At 47.8% G+C, this 23,358-nt stretch overlaps 1 protein-coding gene across 2 annotated transcripts in view; it reads left to right on the forward strand.

Annotated features, from left to right (window-relative positions):
* Window positions 1-7,829: 7,829 nt before the first annotated feature.
* ppp3cb (protein phosphatase 3, catalytic subunit, beta isozyme) overlaps window positions 7,830-23,358 on the forward strand; it is a gene marked incomplete at both ends in the record, with an annotated part of 30,877 nt that continues 15,348 nt past the window's right edge. Inside the window, 3 exons of one of the 2 annotated variants that reach the window (XM_080007707.1) lie at window positions 7,830-7,872; window positions 18,458-18,658; window positions 21,641-21,765. In XM_080007707.1, the coding sequence (XP_079863833.1) occupies window positions 7,830-7,872; window positions 18,458-18,658; window positions 21,641-21,765 (369 nt within the window). Of the gene's footprint in view, window positions 7,873-8,475; window positions 8,501-18,457; window positions 18,659-21,640; window positions 21,766-23,358 lie in introns of those variants that run through there. The other variant, XM_080007708.1, reaches the window with a different exon arrangement.

Raw genomic sequence — 23,358 nt, forward strand, 5'->3', positions numbered from 1 at the left:
TTAATTTCATAACCTGCGGTTGTTTCTAAAACGTAATTTGAAAAATATATTTGAAGATTTATATATTTGAAGACTCTGCAACGATTATGCACAAGAAGTACTAAATGATCAATAACTGGCTGAACTCGGAGCGTTCACACAGGCCACCACGGGGGGCGGCACCATGATGTATGCTATTATTCTGAAGCATTGCGCTGAAGTATTACACTGAAAGTATTGTGCTGAGTTATTATTCTTTGCCCCGCGTGGGCATCATGACAACCACACAACCACAGTCTGAGCTCTCACAGAGGCTTTCCCGACACCACACCCGTGGGAAAGGTGGAACAGCGACCCCGGCGGTCGAAACATTTCGGCGGTCGCAGATCTCCACGCGGGTGCGGGGTTTGCACTGAATCCGACAGGCCGCCACGGCGCAGTGGGGTGGTACCAGTTAATAAAATCAAAAAACCGAATTGATTGCAAAGTGGTCCAGCAAACTGCGGCATCCCATCGGGGGTCCGGACGCGGTGGAAATGTTCGACTCTGGCCACAAATTCTGACACTCCGTCCAGAAGCTATTATTGCTGAGTTAAATCTAAGTAAATAAATATCGTATGTAAAATAATTTATTTACGTTGGGTGTCACTATAACCACTAAATATATTTTAATATAAAATAATTGTGTATATTTTCAAATGTGTTTGCACTTTACAAACACTATTATGGAAGCCTAAAGGGGACTATATAAGGTTGAAAAAGCAAACTTGAAAATGAAAACGTAATTCCACAATAGCATTATAATTTCCCACATATGTATGTGTTATTTGAGTAAAAACTAAAATGAAAATGCAGTAATCCAATTTGCATTTTCATTTCCACATACTCCTATGGTTGTTCTATGACCATATTAAAATGAAAATGGAAATCAGTTTGACATTTAACTTTCAAAATCGTACCCCGCTGCACAGTGGACAATATTCAAATGCAATAAGCAAAACGCGCCACCCCAGTCTATTAAATTTATATTTACATGCCGCCACCCTCTTTTGGTGTCAAAGTGAATGTGAAAAGGCAATCTGTCAGCCCTCTCATCGAGGCGGGTCTTCGGGTCGCCAATCATCCTCTGCAGGCGGGGCACCACCCCAACTCGTTGTTGCATCCTCTGACGGATGGTTTTCTGACATACCCCGCCCTCGAATTTTACACCCCTTTAGGGGTGTCAAGGGCTGCTCCTCCACGGGAACGGGGTGTGTCGGAGAGCCCCTCAATTACCGCTCTTACATTTGCGAACACCACCTCGCCCGAGTGTGTGCCGGACATGGCAGAGCATTCTGCAATACTTTCATTTACCCGCTCCGCCCCGTCACGGGCCTCTGTTGGCGAGATGGGGTTGCTGCCAAGCTGATCGGCCCAAGCGGTTACTTCGGCACCAGCTGCCATTGCCCCAGTGACAAATGCGGCTACTTCCGGGTGGCGCGTAAAGCTGGCCAGGGTCGGGAGGCAGAAGTTGTAAATGTTAATGAACCAAGTTACCGAACGAGGAAGTGACGTCCTAACTGAAGACCTGCCCTGATGAGAGGCACTGTACAATTCTTGAGATTGATATCTGCCACTGTACAATTCATTTTGGTCACAAACTTCCCCCAGTCTGTGCTTCTGAACTTCCCCTTTTGTCAGGATAGTAGACCATGCAGGCTGGGCCATTCTCGTCGTCTCCGACAAAGATTCCCTTCCCACAACTTGGGTCCAGCTTTCTCGTTTCTCTCTTCCTTTCTCGTCTCGACGCAAACTTTTGCATCCTGGGAGATGAAGGCCGCCTTCCCGTCAGCATGAGGAAGGTCGTCTGCTTTGTGCGATTGCCAAAGCATCTGTTCCTTGCCACAGCCGTCTGCCCTGCATAGGTCCGCAACTCCTTTAGTAACTCACCCTCCACTAGCACACGACCAGCCGTGTTAAACGGCCTGTTTCGCTCAGCAGCACCGTTCCGGTATGGCGTGGTGTGGTGTGGTGTGGTGAGTATGGTGCTGAGGTCTCCTGTCTAATCCCATTTCTGCTGAGTAGTGCCCGCTAATTCTTTCCCGTGAATTCTGCGCCATTGTCCGACCTGACACATTATCTTCCCGTATGAGGCTGTATCAGCAAGAAACCTCCCCGCTGCTTGCACAGTGCCATTCTTATTTTTTTAGAAAGTACACAAACTCTGCACTGGAATAATCATCAGTGAATGATAATGCAAACCTATACCCGTCTCTGGACTCTGGCTCCGTTGGTCCGGCTAGAGCTTTGTGTACCAACTCTAACTCGAGCTGCTTTGGCTCTTCATCAAGCTGCTTGTTCCTAGTTTGGATAAACTTTCCCTGAGTGCACACTTTGCAATGTAGGGAAGTTTTTTCTATTTTACCCTTGATTATCATACCATCGACACTCTGTAGTTACTGAATATCATCTTCAGTGACCTAGGATCTCATGCCATGTCTGCATATCATAATAACACCCCTTACATTGGTCATCACAGTCATCATTTACTGTTATACTCACGAATGGGGAGTTTTGGACCGTCTCTGTGTTGTAGGAAGTTTTTCCCTTGCGCGAGGATTACGGTCGCTCCGCCGGCAGGAGCTGCTTTTACATGAAAGATGTCCTTGCCGTTATGAGGGGATGTACAACGCCTGTCTCAGCGTCGTGTTGTGAGGGTGCCCTCTGCCGTCGATCAGGCAAGCCTCCTCTGCGCTCCGCCACTCTGTTGGACCGCGGGCCATCAGCGCCGTGTCTCGGACTGGAACCCATCCTCGAACTTCTTGAACTTGGCTGGATCTCCGCATCCTCATTGCTCATATGGAATGCGTACTCCTTACTGCTCGCCTCCTCTGAAACTTTCAGGGTGATGCCCCGCCGCTGTTTCCGTCTGCAGGTTGCGTCCAGATGTGTGGCGCTTTTACACCCGACTACACCACTGCTTCGCGTTGACGCGCTCTGGCTTTGTGTCCTCCCAGGCTACATCTGAAGCACACCGTGTCCCGTGCACCCCGGTCGCTCGCGCTCGCCAAAACGGGTCGCACACTTGGCTGCACTCGCCTAATGGGCAAGGACGTTGTCCCCGGATGCGCGCATCTTCTCGGTGTCCTCGTAGCCCCGTAGTTTTGTTTTGAATTCGGCAAAAGGCATTGCCTCCTCACTGCGCGCGACATGAATAGCGAACGGTTTGAATGATTCTGGAAGTCCCTTCACTTCAGCGTGTACACACCAGCAGCGTGTACACATCAGCAGTGTGTATACACCAGCAGCATGTACATACCAGGAGCGTGTATAAACCAGCAGCGTCTATACACCAGCAGGATGTACCAGCAGCGTGTATACACTTGTAGCGTGTACACACCAGCGGTCCTCAATGCTGTGATGGCTCTCTCTATGCGTGTAACGCATTCAGTCACACTCTCACTGCTCGACTTTTGAAGTGAAGTCAGTTCTGTCTACAGGTTAATTACACGTGGCTTCCCTCTGCCTGCATAAAAGTCTCAGAATCTCTAGCGCTTTCCGCCCATCGTCAGCCGCTTCTTGCATTACCGGCTTTTATCATCCGGAAACTGGATTAGCACCGCATATGCCTCCGCATTTTGTTCCCCATCTTCTACTGCTTCTTCTTCCTCATCGTCAGTAGGCTCATTTAAAAATAGTGTCCTTTAGCTCTTGCAGCCGAAGATGGCCCAAAAATGTTGTCTCCCACAGCTCATAGTTCTTTTCATCTCTGTCAAAAAGGAGCTGAGAACAGCGTCTACTCGGCTCGGCGTTTCGTCGACTCATGGTGCTGGTATAGGATGCAAACTCTCACCGCATTCGCAGTACGTCACGACGTTTGTCTTGGTGGCGAACCAGCACTGATATGTGCTGCTGGAAAACCGGGTAACTCTGGGTAACGCGGGGTGACATTTGGTAATGCTTGGTAACTCCGGGTAACACTGGGTAACATTGGGTAACGCTGGGTAACGCTGGGTAACATTGGATAATGTTGGGTAACTCTGGTAACGCTGGGTAACTCTGGGTAACATAGGGTATCACTGGGTAACATTGGGTAACGCTGGGTAATTCAGGGTAACGCTGGGTAACATTGGGTAATGCTAGGTAACTCTGGGTAACACTGAGTAACATTGGGTAACATTGGGTAACGCTCGGTAACGCTGGGTAACTCTGGGTAACTCTGGGTAACTCTGAGTAAGGGTGGCTAACGCTGGGTAACTCTGGGTAAGGCTGGGTAACTCTGGGTAATTATGGGTAATTATGGGTAACTCTGGGTAACTCTGGGTAACGCTGGGTAACTCTGGGTAACTCTGGGTAAGGCTGGGTAATTATGGGTAACTCTGGGTAACTCTGGGTAACTCTGGGTTACGCTGGGTAACTCTGGGTAACTCTGGGTAAGGCTGGGTAACTCTGGGTAATTATGGGTAACTCTGGGTAACGCTGGGTTCATAACCTGTTCGCAGAGGTGAATTGTTCAGCGATGCTGGCGTATGTACCCAATGCTCGCCTGGAAAGATTGCAGAGGAATAAACACACGGTGAGGCATCAATTCTGCAGCGACCGGACCTCATTCAGGAACTTTATTGCTATTCTTCTTCTTGTCTGGGGTTTTAACAGCAGCCAGTGACTTTATTGATAAACGGCCATTGTTATATTCCCGCATATGTCAATCTCGGCACATTTAATTGCCCGTTATCGTTGCACATGTCACAATGTGGATTGGGAGGGACAGAACATTCCTCAACTGAGAGAACATTTTTTTATGTCAACAACGACTAAATTAAGGTGGGGAAAAAGTTATTTGGTATATATCATGTTGAATGTGACTGATTTACACTTGACACCACAATAAATCTGCTAAATGACTAAATGTAAAATGTAATGTAATGTAATAAATCATTTTGACCGCAGTTAATTACGTTTGTGATTCGAACACGAATACTTTATAATTTACAAAAAAAAAAAGTAAAAAACACATTGACCACTAAATACCAAAGTATTTTTTGAGCTCCGCAGTTTGCACTCTTTCCGCCTAGATCATATTGTCAAATAATTTTGACCGAATCGATTTTCCCCACCGAGTCGCAATTGGTCGGATCTCGAAAAAAGGCTCGAGCCGTCCATCCCTGGCGTGAACGGAACTCTCGTCGCGCGCCGACGGCGTCGAAGCGCAACTGGCGCCATTTTGGCTCCGCGCGAGCGCGGCGCGGGCGACCCACTCCCGCGGGCGGAGCGGAGCCAACATGGCCGCCCGGCCCGTGTTTTGCACCGAGCGAGTCCGTACGAGACGGCTTACTTGCCGCGGACAGATCGCCCCGTATTGTTCTGACGCTGACGGATTTGGACGTCGTACTCCCGGCGGGGTGACTCGTGACGTGGGTCCGAGCGTTTTAACGGGCGCTCGGTGACGTGAGAGGACGCGTTGATGACACAAGGCGTAATATTTTTCCGGGGTTTACGGAGCGGCGGAGTGATTTGATAGCGTGGGGGGGGGGGGGGGGGGAGTCAGGCGACTCTCGCGAGAGTACAGTAGGTTCGCCTCAAGGAAGTGTCGCTTGCTTTTGGTTTTTATTCAGGGTTAGAGCAGCTTTACAGAGAATGCGTTTGTTTGTTTGTTTGTTTTTTCTTTTCTTTTTTTAAAATAGAATCCTTAGAGTAGACAAAAAATATTACACCCATTCGTATATGTAAGTATAAGTACAAGCATTAACATTTCAGATTTCTGTAGTATAATATATGCTCAAATGTCAGCTGCCACTATTCAGTGATCATTCTACAAAAGGAAATTATTATTATTATTATTATTATTATTATTATTATTATTAATAATAATAATAATCTTTATAACCATTATCATAATAATGATGATAAACAATAAGAAGATAAATTATGTTGTCACAACAGCAAAAACAGCACAAGAAGGAGATTAAAAAAAACACCAAATGAACTAAAAAAAACAACACATATGTACACCACTAACAACATAATGATAATAAGTGTCCCTACACGTTTTCATAATTTTAATTCCGGTTTTATCCAAAAAATATTGGACTACGCAAAGCACATTTTCAGTTTGTTAGAAACATTCAGTCATATTTAATATAATTCCTACAAATTCCATACAGAATGAATGGATTGAAACTGAACAGAAACAGAATCCCATTTACAGCTGTAAGAAGAAGAAGAAGAAGAATCTTGAATTGTCACGCAACACACCACACTACAACACATGCACACGCACATGCACATGCTTTGGATAGTGACCGGGGAAATGAGGCCTCTGCATTCGACCCATCCTGGCTTGTCCTTCCTCCGGGGGGGCAGCCGGGAGCAGTGGGCAGCATTCGCCGACGCGCCCGGGGACATCACACACAACTGCAACTGTCAAGGCCATGGGTAAAACAAGACACCTTCATTGACCCACAGCAATGTACTTTTATGCTGAAATAATATTTTTTATTATTAAAAGAGAAATCAGAACTATATCTCTATTACCAAATTGGAAAGAAACCTATAACACACAGTTGAAAATTGCTACTGGCTCTGATGTGATCACCAGCGTTAGGGTTGTGCATGCATGTGGGTGTGGGTCGTTCTATTGGCTTGGAGGCTTATTCCTTTGATTGGTAAAAGATTAATTGTGCAATCAAAAGATCAAGCCAACCTATTCCCTGTTAAGTCATAAAGCTCGTCATTCAACCTATCCTCAAGAGAAGTATTTTGTTAGCTTCTCAGAATACAGTTCTGAAACAGGCAGTTTCCATATAATATAATTACTATTAAAAATAAAATTTTTAGGCTTCACTTGGGTCTATAAAGAAATAATTGCATTTCCGCTAGCTTGGTTTTGGGTGTCACAAAAAAAAGGCAAGATTAGAACTATTGAACCATACATTTATTTTCAAATCAAGAGCAGCAGAGAGGCATCCCGGAGATGTGAAGCTTTGGTGCTTTGCACACTGTGATGTACAGTCGGTGTGACTATTTATGACAAATGTATAAGTCCCTTTGGACAAAAGCATCTGCTTAATGATTTATTGTAATGCAATTATTATAGTGGACCCTGTCAAGAATAATTTGGTATTTGACAATACTCTGAGCAGACACTTTAATTTTTATTGACTGGTTGGATGTTTCTTTATTGATCATCAAACTGTTGATCAAATGACATTTCTAAATCGGACATTTCTATATGCATCTCTTATTTTCAAAAATAAAAGATTGATACTCACTTAGCCATAAACAGACACGCTCACATACAGTTATTAAGATGCGGGGAAGCCCTTATCTCCACAGGATGGCGGTATGGGCCTGTGTGTGTGTGTGTGTGTGTGTGTGTGTGTGTGTGTGTGTGTGTGTGTGTCCGCCAGGCCGCGCGCGTGTTCATGTGCATGTGCGTGTTTCTGCGTGGGAGTTCCTCCTTTCGCCATTCCGGGGTGTTGCCGGCCTCCTGGAGAGGTAGAGCCCGAGCGCCTCTCTCTCTCTCTCTCTCTCTCTCTCTCTCTCTCTCTCTCTCTCTCTCCCAGGGCGTCTCTTACCCCCGCCCCCACAAACCGGAGCCCAGCATCAGCATGCTCCGACAGCCCGGTGCGAGCCTCTCCACCTCCCCCACGGTCACCGCAGGCGCAGCAGCAGCACCAGGCTTCCCCCGTCCGAGAGAGCGCGGAGCCTCCGCCGAGTGATGCCGCCGCTGCTGCAGCCTACGCAGCCAGCCACCGCGTATATTGTCGACGCTTGCCGGAGGACCCCACACACCACTCTCGGCCCTTGACAAGACGCCCCCGCCCCCCCCCCCCCGCGCCCCCGGGCCCAGCTCCTGTAACGGCTCCAGGATGTCCGATTGCGACGCGAGTCCCGCCGACCGGGTGATCAAACGTAGGCATGCGAAATCCTGCACGGCCGCTGAGAACTACACGTCTGTCCATGATTCTGCTGTGATGACTGACCATTGCTGCCTTGCATCCTAGTCGCACCGGTGCTTCTTGTTTCGCACATTTAAAAGCCATCCTTTAAATAATGTATTATTATTATTATTATTATTATTATTATTATTATTATTATTATTATTATTATTATTATAGGGCCCTATAATAAAAACGAGCCGTCTGACTGGCAAGTCACCATGCATGGGGGGGGGCGGGTACCCAGCACGATACGCCAAAATCGGGATATTCCCACGTTAGTCTATTAGAATTCACCCCCTCACCAAGGCATTACCCCATTTTCTAACGGGGGATGTCTCTCTCCCTCTATGTTGAACCGAGGCTATTGTGCGACACCTTGTGCTGCAGGAGCTTCCGCCCCTAGCGGCGGGTCGGCGCAACTGTCCCAGAATAACAGCCGAGAGAGAGAGAGAGAGAGAGAGAGAGCGAGAGAGAGAGAGAGAGAGAGAGAGAAAGAGAGCGAGAGAGAGAGAGAGAGAGGAGAGGAAGAGGCAGATTAGCATCTTGTTCCAATGAAACATCAAGCAGTTTGATGATGACAGCGAAAGGCAGACTCAAAGGTAAAAAAAAAATAAATATATATATATATATAGATATGTATGTTATCCGTGATGTTCACGATCTTCGGGCGTTTTGATGGTGGTTCCAGCCGCGGCGTGGATGTTGATGATGTGCAAGGTGCCACGCGATGATGTTGCATGAATCCGTTTGTAAGCAAACGATGCAAAAAAAAAAAAAAAAGAGAGAGAGATTAGGGGTGAGGGGGTGAAGAGACCGGTCACAGGAATGTTAGAGATTATTTTTTTGTTAAATGATGTCATGCTGTTAACTATGTGTCGCAAAAGCTGACTTTACTAGTCCGGCCTACGTGGGCAATTGTAATGTGTTTTTTTATTTATTTTTTATTTATTTATTTTGAAGACAGCGGAGTTTGACTCCACATCGGGGGTTATCGATTTGTTTGAATGGCGGAGGGTGACAGCTCTGCTTTACCGAGGACACCCCCTGCAACCCCTTCCTTTGGGTTTTTTTTTATTTTTTTTATTTAATTTTATCTTTATTTATTTTTTTTAAATTCAGAATGAGGCGGCCGTGGCGTTTTCAGCGGGCAGCCCTTATTTCTAAAGGACGCCGCGAAGAGGGGGGAGGCGTTTGAGCTTTTTTTTCAAGGCGATGTGCAGCTTGCCCTACGCGCCAGATGCCGCTGCCTCTGTGCAGGTCGTGGTCCCTGGTCCCCCCCACCCCCACCCCCCACCCTCCTGTTCCACTGACTGTCAAACGAGAGACAAAATGGAGTTTGGGAATGCCGAGCTGCGTATGGTGGACCGTTGCCTGACAAGGGGGCTGCGAGGCGCACGCATGCACGCACGCATGCACGCACACGGGTCCTAACGGTGTGGCTGCGTCGTTGCATGACGGAATATTTAATGTGTTTGTAAGAGCATCTCTTGTTTTTTGTTTTTTTTCCTTTCACGCGTGGGCGGTTACGGAGGGGGGGGGGGGGGGGATGGGGGGGTGGTCCCGTTGGGCTTGTCCTATGCGGTGCTGCGCGGACTGTCGCGCTTATCGGGTCACGGCGCCGGCGCCCCGCGCGCGTCGGTCCGCGTCGCACGCGTTCTCCGCGGGTCTCCTCGGCGCTCTCACGCGGTCTCTCTCTCTCTCTCTCTCCCTCTCCCTTTTCTCTCCCTGTCGGAGGGAGAGGGAGCCGGGAGCTCACTGCTCGGGCATGCCCGGGTATTCCGTGCGCGCGTCCCCCGCGGAAGTGGGCGAGCGGGATCCGCCGCGTCTGGCGGCGGATCCCGCTCGCCAGGTCCACGCGTGCGCGCAGACGTGCGGTCACAGCCCTGACCCTCTCCCACTCTCCCACTCTCCCTCTCTCCCTCTCTCGCTGTTCTATGGATACGTTTGGTTGCGTGCTCAGTGTGTGAGCGTGTGTGAGCGCGTGTGAGCGCCTCCACGCAGCTGGGCCACAGAGCTCAGCTGCATCGCGAGTGAAACCAACTAAAGCCAAGCAGCCTATATCAGTGGACACATCGTTCAACACACACACACACACACACACACACACGTGTGCACACGTACGTATGCATACACACTTGTGGCAGGAAGCACGGCAGTTTATCAGCAGATCAGGTGAGAATGAATCAGGAGAGAGAGCGAGAGAGAGAGAGGGTAAAAAACGAGGGGCTGGAAGAGGCAAAGACTAGCGATACCAGAGCTGAGGGGGGGGGGGGGGGGGGGGTTATAAGTGCAGACCCCCCCCCCCCCCCCCCCCCCCCCCTCCATCTTGATTTTTTAAAGTGTATGAAGGAGGACGGGGCTTTGTAGCATTAAGTGTAGTGAGAGGAAGTCAGAGTGGTGGCAGGCTCAGAGTGTGGGGGCGAGGTGAGGGGGGGGGAGAAAGGACTACGAGGATGAGGGCTAGCTGGAGAGAGAGCGAGCGAGAGAGAGAGAGGGAAATATGGCAGATTACACACATTTTGCATGTTGAGCACATTTGACATGAGATTTTTGCGCCTGATCAACAGGCTTGCTTCGTTGTTTGATTGATTGATTGATTGGGGATGGTAGCTCAGGCGGTAGAGCTGGTGGTCTAGTGATCTAAAGGTTGCTGGTCGATCCCAGGCTCCTCCTGCTAGCATGCTGTAGTGTCCTTGAGCAAGACACTTAACCCCTAATTGCTCCTGATGGCTGCGTCCGTCAGTGTTTGAACGATTGTAAGTCGCTTTGGATAAAAGCGTCTGCTAAATGTAATGTAATGTAATGTAATTCAGCTCATTCTCATGCACATTCATACTCTTCTGTGTGTGTGCGTGCATGTGTGTTGGTGCACGTGTAAGACAATCCAATATCAGCACAACACAATGTTAATGTGACACTTTGGAGTGTTTTCCTGCCATACTTGCTGCTTTCATATTGTTATTCATGTTATGGTATGGGTGTCGTCTGAAGTACACTGTGAAAATGGCTCAGATTTCCCACTTGCAGGCATCTGACGAATGAACCCTCGGACATAGAATGCATTTAAACCTCCCGATTTCAGCCCAATGTTTATCTAAAACCACTGGCTTAGCGGGTTTAACATTTCTGAATGAAATGTCTCTCTCGTGTTTTTGACATTCAAGCCCTACGGCCAGATTCAATTTCATCAACACACAAGAAGAAAGTCATGTAAAACCGCGTCCTACCGTAGTGCTAAGATATTGGTAAATATATATTTTTATTGTACGTTTTCATTTTGCACAGCAAAACGATTCGTTTGACGGCACGACGAGTATTCCCCTGTAATTCCCGTCGCTGGCGATGTTTCCCTGATAATGCCTGCGCTTTGCTGAAAACGCGCTCCACTGAGTTAAAAAGTTAAACCTCTCTGCTTTGAATGGTAAAGAGTGTTCTCCCGAGGAATGGACTGACAGAACACACAGGGAGGTTTCCAACACTGTGTGTTTAGAATTTTTAAAAAACAACTATCGAGTATGTGCTCGCGCACGCACGCGCGCGCGCACACACAGACACACACACACACACACACAACCCATGAACAAACCACTTTTGGCAAGGCTTAAGGCACATTGGACATATGTCATTTTAGTGTATCATGCAGTCCCACTCCCACATGGTTCCTTGGAGCCCGTGCGAGTGGTATTACAGCGTTTGTGTTTGTGTGCATGTGTAAATCTGTGTGTTTGTGTGCGTTAGTGAGCGTGTGTGTATGTGTGTGTGTCAGCATTACACCATACACACACACACACACACACACACACACACACACACACACACACACACACTTACTGTATGCAAGCTAGCTGGGATACCACCCTTGTGTGCCAGGGGTCCCGCCTTAACAGGTCTCTCCTAGCCTTGTGGGCAGGGGGCTATTTATAGAAAAAAAGTACTCCAGAGAAAGAGAGAGGGACAGAGAGAGAGAGAGAGAGGGATTGTTTAATGAGGACAAGCTGTTAGGGGATGGGCTGTTGTTTCTCTTTATGTGTGTGAGTGTGTGTGTGTGTGTGTGTGTGTGTGTGTGTGTGTGTGTGTGTGTGTGTGTGTGTGTATGTCTGTGTGTACACAGATGGTCCTTCATGTGTGAAGTGTGCATTAATTGCGCAACTTCAAACACATCTTTAGCCCCCTTCCACCTCAGCCCCCGACACCGCGCACCCATCCTGCACCACTGCCCCCACCCTCCACCACCACCAGCACCACCGCTGCCACCTTCAAAGACCCATGGATCTGTGTTAGCTGATCTGGGTCAAAGATGTTGGAGGAACACACACACACACACACACACACACACACACACACACACACACACACACACACACACACACACACACACACACACACACTGCACGCACGCACACATACACGCACGCATACACACAAACCCACACTCACGCACGCAGGCACGCACACTCAGCCATAACTCCCGGATTCCTTCTCTTCGTTTTTTACTGCTCTCATTCTTTCATCCCTCCATTCCTCCCTCTTTCATTTATTAATGCAGAGACAGGCGGCGCGGCGAACAGATCGCAGGAGACGTGTGCCATCATTTCAGATGGGGTCCCGGAGAGGGCAGCGCGTCGTAACATACAAACACAGACATGGACACAGATTACAGTCACTCCATTGAAAACATTTGGACCGATATGAGAAGAAGTGCTGTCGAGGCCAGGCGCCGCGCTGAGCGGAGAAATAGCGTGCGGTTTTCAATGGCAAGCTTCGGATGTCGTCATTGTGGAATTTATAGAAACATTGTGGAACGTTATTTCTGGACCCACAAGAGGAACTGTTTGTTTTGCTGTTTTTTTAATTTGAGTTATTTTAATCTATTCAAAGCCGCATAGCGCTAACTAACCACTTGTTGAATTTGTTCGGCACCAAGTTGCTTGCATTTCAAAACATTGAGTGGACGCAGCGGATGCCGACATCAGGGCATCTGCACGCTGTAGGTCACTTCCACGTGTTCCTTAAAATGACCTAATCCCACCTGCCGTCGCCTTGCAAAGAGGACAGGGCTCCCACCGTGTTATTAAAACTGATGAAATATTCCTATAATTAACGCCCGGGAGGGCGAACGCAACTGTGACACGTTTTTTTGATCAGATTCTGCCCCAGTTAAGCCACGGGGCCAGCCCAAACAAATTAAGGAGATTTGGTTGAAAGCTTTGTCTACGGCGTTCCGTTCGAGGCTCTGCCCAGCGCCGTCATTTTGGAGATTTTTGGCTGAGCCGGCAACTTTGCGGCGGCGAGGGGGGACGCGAGCTGTGAAATGCGGCGTCAATCTCAGGCTAAACGCGGAGGAACAGTATTGGGAAGTTGTTCAAAATACGCCTTGCCTTGTCATTTTCGCCCAACCCACTCCGCAAATCCCGTCCTCGACAAATCACTCTTTCAACCATTTTGGAAGCGTTAAGGGGCGCGGGACACAAAGTAATAGTGTTCCCCACGCTTGAAACACTGCGTGTCATAACTCAGTGTTAAAGCGGCCGACTTCAGAATCTGCAAGAACACAGAAAATAGATTTCTGTTCACTCAGCTCGTTCAAGTTAGGGAGTCAGGGAATTACAGTCAGTCGCCGTTGCCAGACGGGCAAAGGCGACTCAAACAACAGACAGACAAAAGAGACTCTGGATCCTCTTGTTTAATCCACCCTCACGGCGAGAAGGGACTTTTGCGTTTTATTTTTTTCCGCGGCTCTAGATTAGAAAGTAGATCAGATCGGACGCTTTAGTGTGAGAGATTTCGCAAACGGTGTGTGCCGTTCATTTCGCCCCGACGCGGTGTCTGAGCTCGCAGGTGAACGCCTCCCAAGTTTGTGCGCATGAATAAAATACGCTCTCTCTCTCTCTCTCACAGCAGCTGATGAAGTGGGATGGGGAATCTCATTAGGTCACTATTGTTGAGATCAGATTTGTGCGTGGAAAGTGAAGTGTGCTCCGCAGCCTGGTTAACGTCTAGGATGGATGGTAACAACCTTAATTGCATTACCTAATGCCCTTCCTTTACTCAGTTAGAGCCTCGTTAGAAAATAAAGGGTCGCGCACATCTGACTCTGAGGACGGATACGCTTTCTTTCAGGTTTGAGCGTCGGTGGAGGAAGGAGTCGGAATTAGAAGTCAGGTACCCAGCATTGTTACCTGAGAGCAGGGTTGTAGTGTTTGCTATTTGTCCATTTCATATGATGTCTCTTGAACAAATAGCCAGTGAACATTTATCAATGAATCACCTATTAACCCGAGCATCGTTCGGCAATGGTTTAAAGCAATGGTAATATTACTTTTTTCAGTCCCAGTGACGAGCTGTTGCAGCATCTCTCAACTAGTGGAAGTTGGGGAAAACGTATGATTGATTATACGTAAGAGGAAAAAATTGGTTGAGAGGTACAGTAAAACACAACCTCTAATTGTAATAAGAATGAAGTTATTGATCCATGCCAATTTGTACAGCACAGTGAAGTGGAAGTAGCTCCGGTGTTTTACAAACTTATGCGGATGTGCCAGGTGCCTCATAAAATGTCATACAACATACAACATTCACACATGTGGCCATCTGAGCCAATAGTCCTCAGATCGTAAAATAGTTATTTTTATAAAGTCATTTTTGTCGGGTTTGGGTCAAGTTTATTTATTTAGCGAATGCAAAGTCCCTAAGCCAAGCAGTTGCCTCCTGGTCTGCTGTATGGGTCAAGTGTGAAGTCCAAGACCATGGTTCATTCTTGGTTTTTAGACGGTCCGTCTGCCCAAGGACTTGGACTGGGTGTCCATTTAGGGGGTCTTGACTGCAGCGCCTTGGTCTGCTCAGCTGGGAGGGAATTCTCCCCCAGTGTGACCGGCTCCATAAGGTGTGTGTGTGTGTGTGTGTGTGTGTGTGTGTGTGTGTGTGTGTGTGTGTGTGTGTGTGTGTGTGTGTGTGTGTGTGTGTGTGAATGTGTGTATGTGTATGTGTGTGTGTGTGTGTGTGCGTGCGTGTGTGGGTGGATGTGGAACCGGTGGCCCTGCAGGGCGATGTGTCAGAGGGCACAGGTTCTGCTTCGGGCACTTCACCGGCCACCCCCGACGTCCATTTGCATCCAAAAAATTTGCCTGGTTCTGGCAGATGACCAAACTTCATCCATGTGGTGTGGTGTCTTCCCTGGCATCCTTTGGCTTAGGGGAGTAGAGATGAATCCCTGCTTTTTTGGTGACGGAGATGGAGTTCTTCAAAGCTGGCTTTCCAACGACGTCGAGGCATGGTTGGGAAATATATCATATGGGGTCCGTTAGGGGTCTTCACAATACCACCAAATACTGTGTTCATGATCTTGATAGGAAGTGACTAGTTTAAGGAAAAAAAGTGAAAAGGTCAACTTATTTGTGTGAGTTTTGTTTTGTATTTTCACACTCACCATGACAGCAGGACAGCACAGGATGAGAAAAAGTTGCAGTGTGCAGCGTCCAAACCAGAGTCAGAGGCAGAACTTTTGTTATTAGATTTATTTTTTATTTTTTAAGCTGGAAGCTTTATTTCAAAGCTGTAAATAACTTTTGACCGAGCATTTCAGGTTTAGAAAATAAATGAGCAATGAAAAAAACATATTAAAATCAGCTGGAGCCGCTTATTTTTGTCCAAGGCTCGCCTTGAATAAACAACTACAACACCGGATGCGTTATCTCTTGGCCCTGCCGTGGTAAAGCGGCATGGAATTTAATATACATGACTTGTGCCATATACAGCGCATTGTATGTGAGTTGGGCAGAGAGACATAGCTATTTGCCGTGAATCCTGATTAAAGGTCACGCAGCAGCATTGCCCTCTAAATGTGAACCCATCAAAAGGTCAGTGGTCAGGTCCAGAAGAACCTCTGTGGCACCATGTCGCCACTACCTACATGCCAAGTATAGGTTTCCCAAGTATAGTTCCTTTCCCCAAGCTCTCCCTTCTCCTCTACACTCTCTTACACCTGCCCTACTTAAGCACCGCCTGAACACGCGCACGCACAAACACGCACACAGATGCGTGCGTGCATATGCCCACCGACACAAACACAGACACACAAATATACCACAAAGAAAGTTTTACCGCAAACCAGACTTCTAAACTTACAAACACACTCTGGCATAATACATAATGCACACGCTGCCCCGGCGTCATTAATTCTCGTTGCCTTACTACAGTAAATGCGACAAAGTGGCACGGGAAGGTTCCACTGTGGGCGTGTCCCAGGCTGGGTACAGTATGAAGCGAGCTGGAATGTTGCACGAGCGCAGTCGGGCATCAAATCGTTTTTTTTTTTGGTTGTTTTTTTTTTTTGTTTCTCGGGGTGTGTTACAGTAAGTAACAAATGCATCCTGGCGGGAGATGGTTTTTAGATCAGCTCCTCCCTCTCAGTCTGAAAACGCTGATCATTGAAACCAGCCGGGGGAAGGGACCGGTCGGAAATAGGACCTGCGAGATCTTCTGCCAGATCTGCTGTAGGAACCTCCATGGAAAAAAATGTAGTTTATTTCCCAATGTAGCTGCTACCGATACACAAATTACAGTTTTCCGGGTTCCCCTGGAACGCAGCATCACTTCCGACACGACTCACCGTTTTCCGAGTTCCCGTGGAACGCAGCATCACTTCCCGCCGCCCCCCGACCCCATACAAACTTGGAGCGCTTTTCTGATCCCCCTCAACCAGAGAGCACGGGCAGCGGCCTGCGTTACCAATGGTGGCTTGTCAAATATCCACCGTGTCCCTCTCGCGATAGCAGAACGAACAGGTACTGGAGGGGTAGAGCCAGTGGAGATGCGTCCACTAGTTAATCGATCGCGGATGGCGTCGTTCTCTTGGACGGATTAAAAAAATTATGTTTATATACCCGGGCGGCCCAAGTAAAGTATAGCGGGAAACACTGTGCCGGGCATGTTCTTGCGTCTTGCTCATGGCCTACCAGCCGCTGTAGTTGGACCATGGCAGCAGAAGGTTTGCAGGAGGTATGCGTCAAAGTGACTCAAATTTCATTATCTGGCCCCATGGGGAGACGTAAACAGTTTTGCTTCAAACTGTTTAACAAGTTTAATTTTGCTTTGCGATGGAATTTCGCCAAAGAAACGCCGTCCAGCGCTCGCGCAGCACCAGGAGCCACGGGGAAAATATGTAAACGACGCATTTCAAACTTTGATCATAATTTAATGCCACATTAAAAAAATCTTCCCTCTCATAATATTCATGTTCAGCGTTCATGAAGCATGACAATTCCTATCGCAAGCGTCTGCTTCGCTTTAAGATTGTTCCGCCGTTTGAAGACGCACGTGTCCCGAACCTCAAATTCCAATTTTGCCTCGTCGTCGGGCAATTCAGGAGATATAAAAAGAAAAAAGCCGAAACATCACATAGAAAAGAACGGTCCTCATCGAGATCAGTGCCCGAGCAATAGTGAGAGAGAGAGAGAGAGAGAGAGAGAGAGTAGAAAGAGAGGAGAACAAAAGCGAGAAGGGGCAATGGGATGGAGGAATAAAGAAAGGGAAGGAGAGAGAGAGAGAGTGAGAGATAGAGCAAGGCCTAGTTTTCAATGTGTGATCTAGGCCATTATCTGTGTTAGCACTGGTGGGGCTCCAACAGGCTCTGTGGATCCTGACTGAGCACACAATACCTATTTTTTATGTGTGTGTGTGTGTGTGTGTGTGTGTGTGTGTGTGTGTGTGTGTGTGTGTGTGTGTGTGTGTACATTGGAGTGTGTGCTGACATGGACATGCGATCATGCGTGTTAATGCCATTGTGCTGTACGTGTATTACGCATGCGCCAGTTGGCCTCTGCCTTTTGTTTCTGCCACTGAATTTGTGGCTGCATTTGTTAAGAGGGCTTGCGTGTGCAAGTGTGTCTGCGTTCATCATTCCTCTGTGTGTGTTTGGGTGTGTGTGTGTGTGTGTGTGTGTGTGTGCGTGCGTGAATGCGTGTGTGTGCGTGTGCGTGCACGTGCGTGTGTATGTGCGCACGTGTGCGCCCGCGCTGTGTCGTGTGTGTTGTGTTGTGTGCGTGAGGCACCTCACGTGCAGCTGTGCACTCTTGCTGTATCACTCCCTTCCCCAGTCAACCCCCCTCTCCAGAGGAGCCCTGAGGGCCTTCATTATGTAAGAAAGACATTACTGCAGAACAGAGGCAGGCAGGCCCCTGATAATTCCCTCGACACACACACACACACACACTCACACACACCTGCACACATATGCTTACACACGCACAAATACACACATGCAAACACAGACACACACACACACACAATTGTTGGTGATGTTTGTTGACAGGCCTGTTGAAGAATAGAGGAAAGTTAAATTAAATATGTCGTCTACGTTATAATAAATTTCTCCCCCCTTCCTCTCTCTCCCTCTCTTTCCGCTCCATTCCTTCCTTATATACTCTTTCCGTTTTCTCCCCAATTTCCTTTCTCAACTCCATCCATCCATCCATCACCCCTACATCTGTCATGTATCCATCCATCATGTCTCGATATCTGTCCTATATCCCTCTCTTGTATCTCGTCTTACCCCCCAGCGGTCCCCTTCCCCCTGGCCCACCGGCTGACCATGAAGGAGGTCTTTGACGCCGAGGGGCGGCCGCGGGTGGACCTGCTCAAGGCCCACCTAACCAAGGAGGGCCGGCTGGAGGAGGCCGTGGCCCTGCGCATCATCGACGAGGGCGCCGCCATCTTGCGGCAGGAGCGCACCATGCTGGACATTGAGGCGCCTGTTACTGGTATGCTGCAAGGATCTGTGTGTGCGTGTGTGTATGTGTGTGTGCGTGTGTGCGTGCGTGTGTGTGTGTGGTTGCAGGAGAAGAAGTCACGTTAATTTGAAGTCCATTAAACAAGTGTAGGGCAATATGAAGGTATATTTTTATGGTGATAATCATAGAAATATGTGTATCTCAAGATATCTGCTCATGAATACAAAATTCCATGTCAAACAATTCAACTGAGCGTCACATTTAACTATACGTTTATTTAAAGAACAAACTGCAGTTCAAACTACATGTATTTCAATTAGAACTTAACCTTAAATATTTTACGCCTCATATAAGGAAGTTTGATATTCCGATACATATCTCATCATCATTTTTATCATTTTCAATTGGTTTATTCCTCAAATTGTGAATGATGATATTCTTACCAGCCCTATGCAAGACCAGAAAGCACATATGCAATGTGTATGCACGTCTGTGTGTGTGTTTGTGTGTGTGTGTGTGTGTGTGTGTGTGTGTGTGTGTGTGTGTGTGTGTGTGTGTGTGTGTGTGTGTGTGTGTGTGTGTGTGTGTGTGTGTGTGTGTGTGTGTGTGTGCATGGTGGTGGCAGCAGCAGGGGCACGAGTCTAATGAGCGTGTGACTCAATGAGTAGGGGAATGAAGCAGTAATGAGCAGGGTCAGCTGATTAATTCCCTCTGGAGAACTGTATGTATGTATGTATGTATGTATGTATGTATGTATGTATGTATGTATGTGTGTGTGTGTGTGTGTGTATGTATGAACATGTGTATGTTTATGTCGGGGGAATATGAGATATAAACAAAGATAAAATACGCTGCACGTCAGCACTGTGAGGGCACAGATATTGTCGGGATCAGGCAGGAAAAAATGCGACGTAGCTGGGGCTGCAAGACGCAGAAAGATAAGTAATTATGTATTAATCAATTTCCATTTGCCGTGTCATTAATCTGGCATATTTATCTGCCAACCCCTTTAATATGAACTGTTGTTCGGTTGCATTTGACTGGGAGAATCAATTGGCACTCATGCACCCAGCACAATAGCAGGCTCTGACTTTGGTCATATCTGCATGAATTACCCCGCTAGTGGAATGGTATGAACTGAGGAGCAGAGTCGAGGGGGTTTAAAATCAATGGAGGGCAAAATGGAAAACAAGTTAATAAGATGGTAACAGAGCGGAGAAACAAACAAGCAGACAGACGTGCTGAGCCAATTGCCGCTGTTTGTTTAATGTTTAAGTGTCAGGTTGAGCGCACGTGTGTGTGTACGTGTGTGTGTGAGTTTGTATGTGTGGGTGCTCAACTGTGAGTTTGTGTTGGGATTGACTCTGTCAGTGTGAGATCTACTTGTGTGTGTGTGTGTGTGTGTGTGTGTGTGTGTGTGTGTGTGTGTGTGTGTGTGTGTGTGTGTGTGTGTGTGTGTGTGTGTGTGTGTGTGTGTGTGTGTGCGCATGCGCGCGCACGTCTGTGTGCTCACCCAATATTCATGCAAATGCGAGCGGTGAGATAATTTAGCGTGGGCACACCTCCCACGCAGTGAGGGAACATCACTTGGCTTTCACAGGTACAGATCCCCAGGGACAAGGACGGACAGACCACGCGCACGCACGCGCACACACACACACACACACACACACACACAGACAAGCAGATGGAGAGAAATACACAGACAGACCGACAGACCGACAGACAGACAGACAAACAGAAAAGGGAAATAGTCAGGAGTAAGCAGCTTTGTGCATTCGTTCTCATGCCCTGTCACCCCCGTGGAATCTCACATCAATTTCCAGGAATCCTGTCTGATCTACACACAGTTTTGAGGAAATGCTCTGAAATAAGCACTTAATTAAAAGGCACTTAATTAAGCACAGGACCATATTGGTGTCAACTTGTGTTTTAGCCCCGTTTCCTAGACAGTACACACATTACCCCATGACCATTTCCCTGAAGTAGCTCATGTAAAGGGATTTTTTCAATATTGTCTATTTTTGGGGATTTTGGAAAATTGATTATGAAAATGATGTCCCGGTTCAAGTTACTTAATTCGTATGCCATATTTTGAATTTTTGAATTTGGTGTGGAAGCGCAAAATACAGTCAAATTAAGCAACTCGGACAAAAAATGTGTGTGCCGACTAGTAAGTGGGGCTTAAATTGCAATTTCAATTTGACACCGGTGTGGTCCTTCAGTGGGCAACGTTGCAATGAGGACACCGGTTTTCCGGGAGCCAAGGAATGTGGTGAACCAACAACCAGGCAGACTGCAGGGCCACCAGGCAGGTGGGTCAGCTCCGATCTGAACTGACAGGCACAGAAAGGCCACCGGGGGGTTGGGGGTGAGTCTAGAGAGGAAGAGGCTCCGTTTCTCCCAGCCCTCCGTTCAAAACTATACAATGAAGGCATCGCGGGGGCAAACATACGGATAGGCAGAGAAGACGTAGTCGGCAGACTGATTCAAAATGGCTGGAGAGGGGGGAGCGGTGACGTTAAGTCGAAGCGAAAGGAGGAACCGGACCGATGGTGACGGAGGCTCGGTGGGAAGACGGACGGGCAGATCATACCGACGGACAAGCAGCCGGGGAAGTCTGCAACAATCTGAGATACGACGGCCTGATCTGAATGAGGTCCGGTCACCCTGATTTTATGGGAACATGTCTGAAAAAATAACTTCACCAAACGTTAAAGGTTTGCTTTTGTCATTAGTTTATCACCAGCGTGAAATATATTAATGGGAAATACGACGGGACCACGCAGAGAGCCTTGGGGTACACCTTGGTGACATTCCTCAACTGAAGCCATCGGGACCAGCTCCCAGCAATCTTTCAGGGGTATGATTGGGCATGTACGAGAATCTGCGCGTCCAAGGATCTTTTCAGGCAAAACGAATGGTCTGTACACGAGGAACATATCAGTGAGAATAAGACATTAAAGATGCGTCACCTTGCCAGCCTAAAGTCGCTCTGTGTCCTTTCCGCAGTGTGCGGAGATATCCACGGACAGTTCTTCGACTTGATGAAGCTGTTCGAAGTGGGGGGCTCTCCCGCCAACACGCGATACCTCTTCCTGGGGGACTACGTGGACAGGGGCTACTTCAGCATCGAGGTGAGAACCGGAAAAGCGCTGCCCCGGTACATTCCGCAGCATTACAAACAGTCCGCACGAAAGTCTAGCCGTCTATAGCCTCTATATTTTTGCGCGCAATTTTGTTTGATGGTTTTGATTGCCGCGCAGAGGAGTGGAGTAGTGCGTGTTCGTCGTCTGTCATGTTCAAGTGCAACATAATATTGTCACGGAGAAGGCATATTTCAAGCGTTTGAAAATCTCTGGAAAACCCAGTGGTTTATGGCGCTACGCCTCTCGTGGACAACGGGTGCTTGAGTTTCGAGAGCGGCACTCCAGTTTGCACGCACAACGTCAGTTTACCCAGTAGTAAAAGAGATTTGGCCACGACATTTGAACCTTACGGCACATATTTGACATTAGTATCATAATGCTCTTCAATAGAGCACGAAGAGCATAAAAAAATATTTCAACATAAAGATAATTCTATATGATGTATATATTATATATATATATATATATATATATATATATATATATATATATATATATTTTTTTTTTTGTATGTATGTATAAAAGTCCATAAATAACACATTTTTACATTTATTATGTTAATTCCCTCACTGTCGACTCACGATTCTAATTATACTTCCCCAGAACCGCGATACAATTAAGGATATAAATTATTTCCAAAGTGTCTCTTTATTACTGGACTGCTATATCATCTGTTTTTATTGCCGTGTTATATTTTATATTTCCCACTGAGCCGCCTCGACTCTGCATTAGCCTCGTCCCTCTTCCTTCGTAGTGGGGCTGTCACTATTGATTATTTTTGTGGTCTCGCCCCTCTGTAGATTACGCTGACAATTACTCAAGTTAATTGCTTAAAAACGGGATTGTGAAAACAGCATTTGCACACGCTTCAATGCACTCAGAAACGCACATTCGCTCGGAGCGCCGCCCGTCGACGCCAACATTTTCATCGCTGTCTCGCTTTTTACACCACGATTAATAAAACAGCGCGCTGAGTACACCACGATTAATAAAACAGCGCGCTGAGCGGCATCTTGGGAAGCCGCGCCGACCACCGCCTGCGGGACGGGGTCCAGGGATAAAGCTTTTACCGATCTACAAGCTCATGTTTACGGGGCGCGACACAAAGGGAATGCCCGTTTTTATACGGCAGTTACCTCCCGGTTTCCATTTCAATCGTCGCATTGTTATCGTGCGAAACCCCCGTCAGCCCTGTTTCCGACGGGGTTTGTCTTCGGGCGGTGCGGCCCGCTCGACAGTTTGAACCCATGGAGGATGACGCAGTCCTTAGTTTCCCGATGTGCTCTCGTGTGAGGGGCCTCTTTAATCGATTCGCCGGCAGGACGCGGGTCGTTTTCAGATCAGAAAGTGGAAAAAAGGCACCGCAGCGGATCGACCTGCGTCCGGTTTGAGCGAAGTAGCTCGGCGCCGCCGACTACGACGCAGGGCGGCTCATCGTTTTTGCCGTCCCGCTCCGCCGTCGCCTATCGCCGTTGCCGGGGTTCGGCGAGGAGTCTCCCGAATCCGGGCTGCGAGGGACCGACCCTCGACATGAATTCCTTACGGAAATGTCGCGTCTCCGACGAGTAGGGCCGTAAAAAA

This window comes from Zeus faber (genome assembly GCF_960531495.2).
Source record: "Zeus faber genome assembly, chromosome: 10".
In the NCBI taxonomy this organism is placed as follows: domain Eukaryota; kingdom Metazoa; phylum Chordata; class Actinopteri; order Zeiformes; family Zeidae; genus Zeus; species Zeus faber.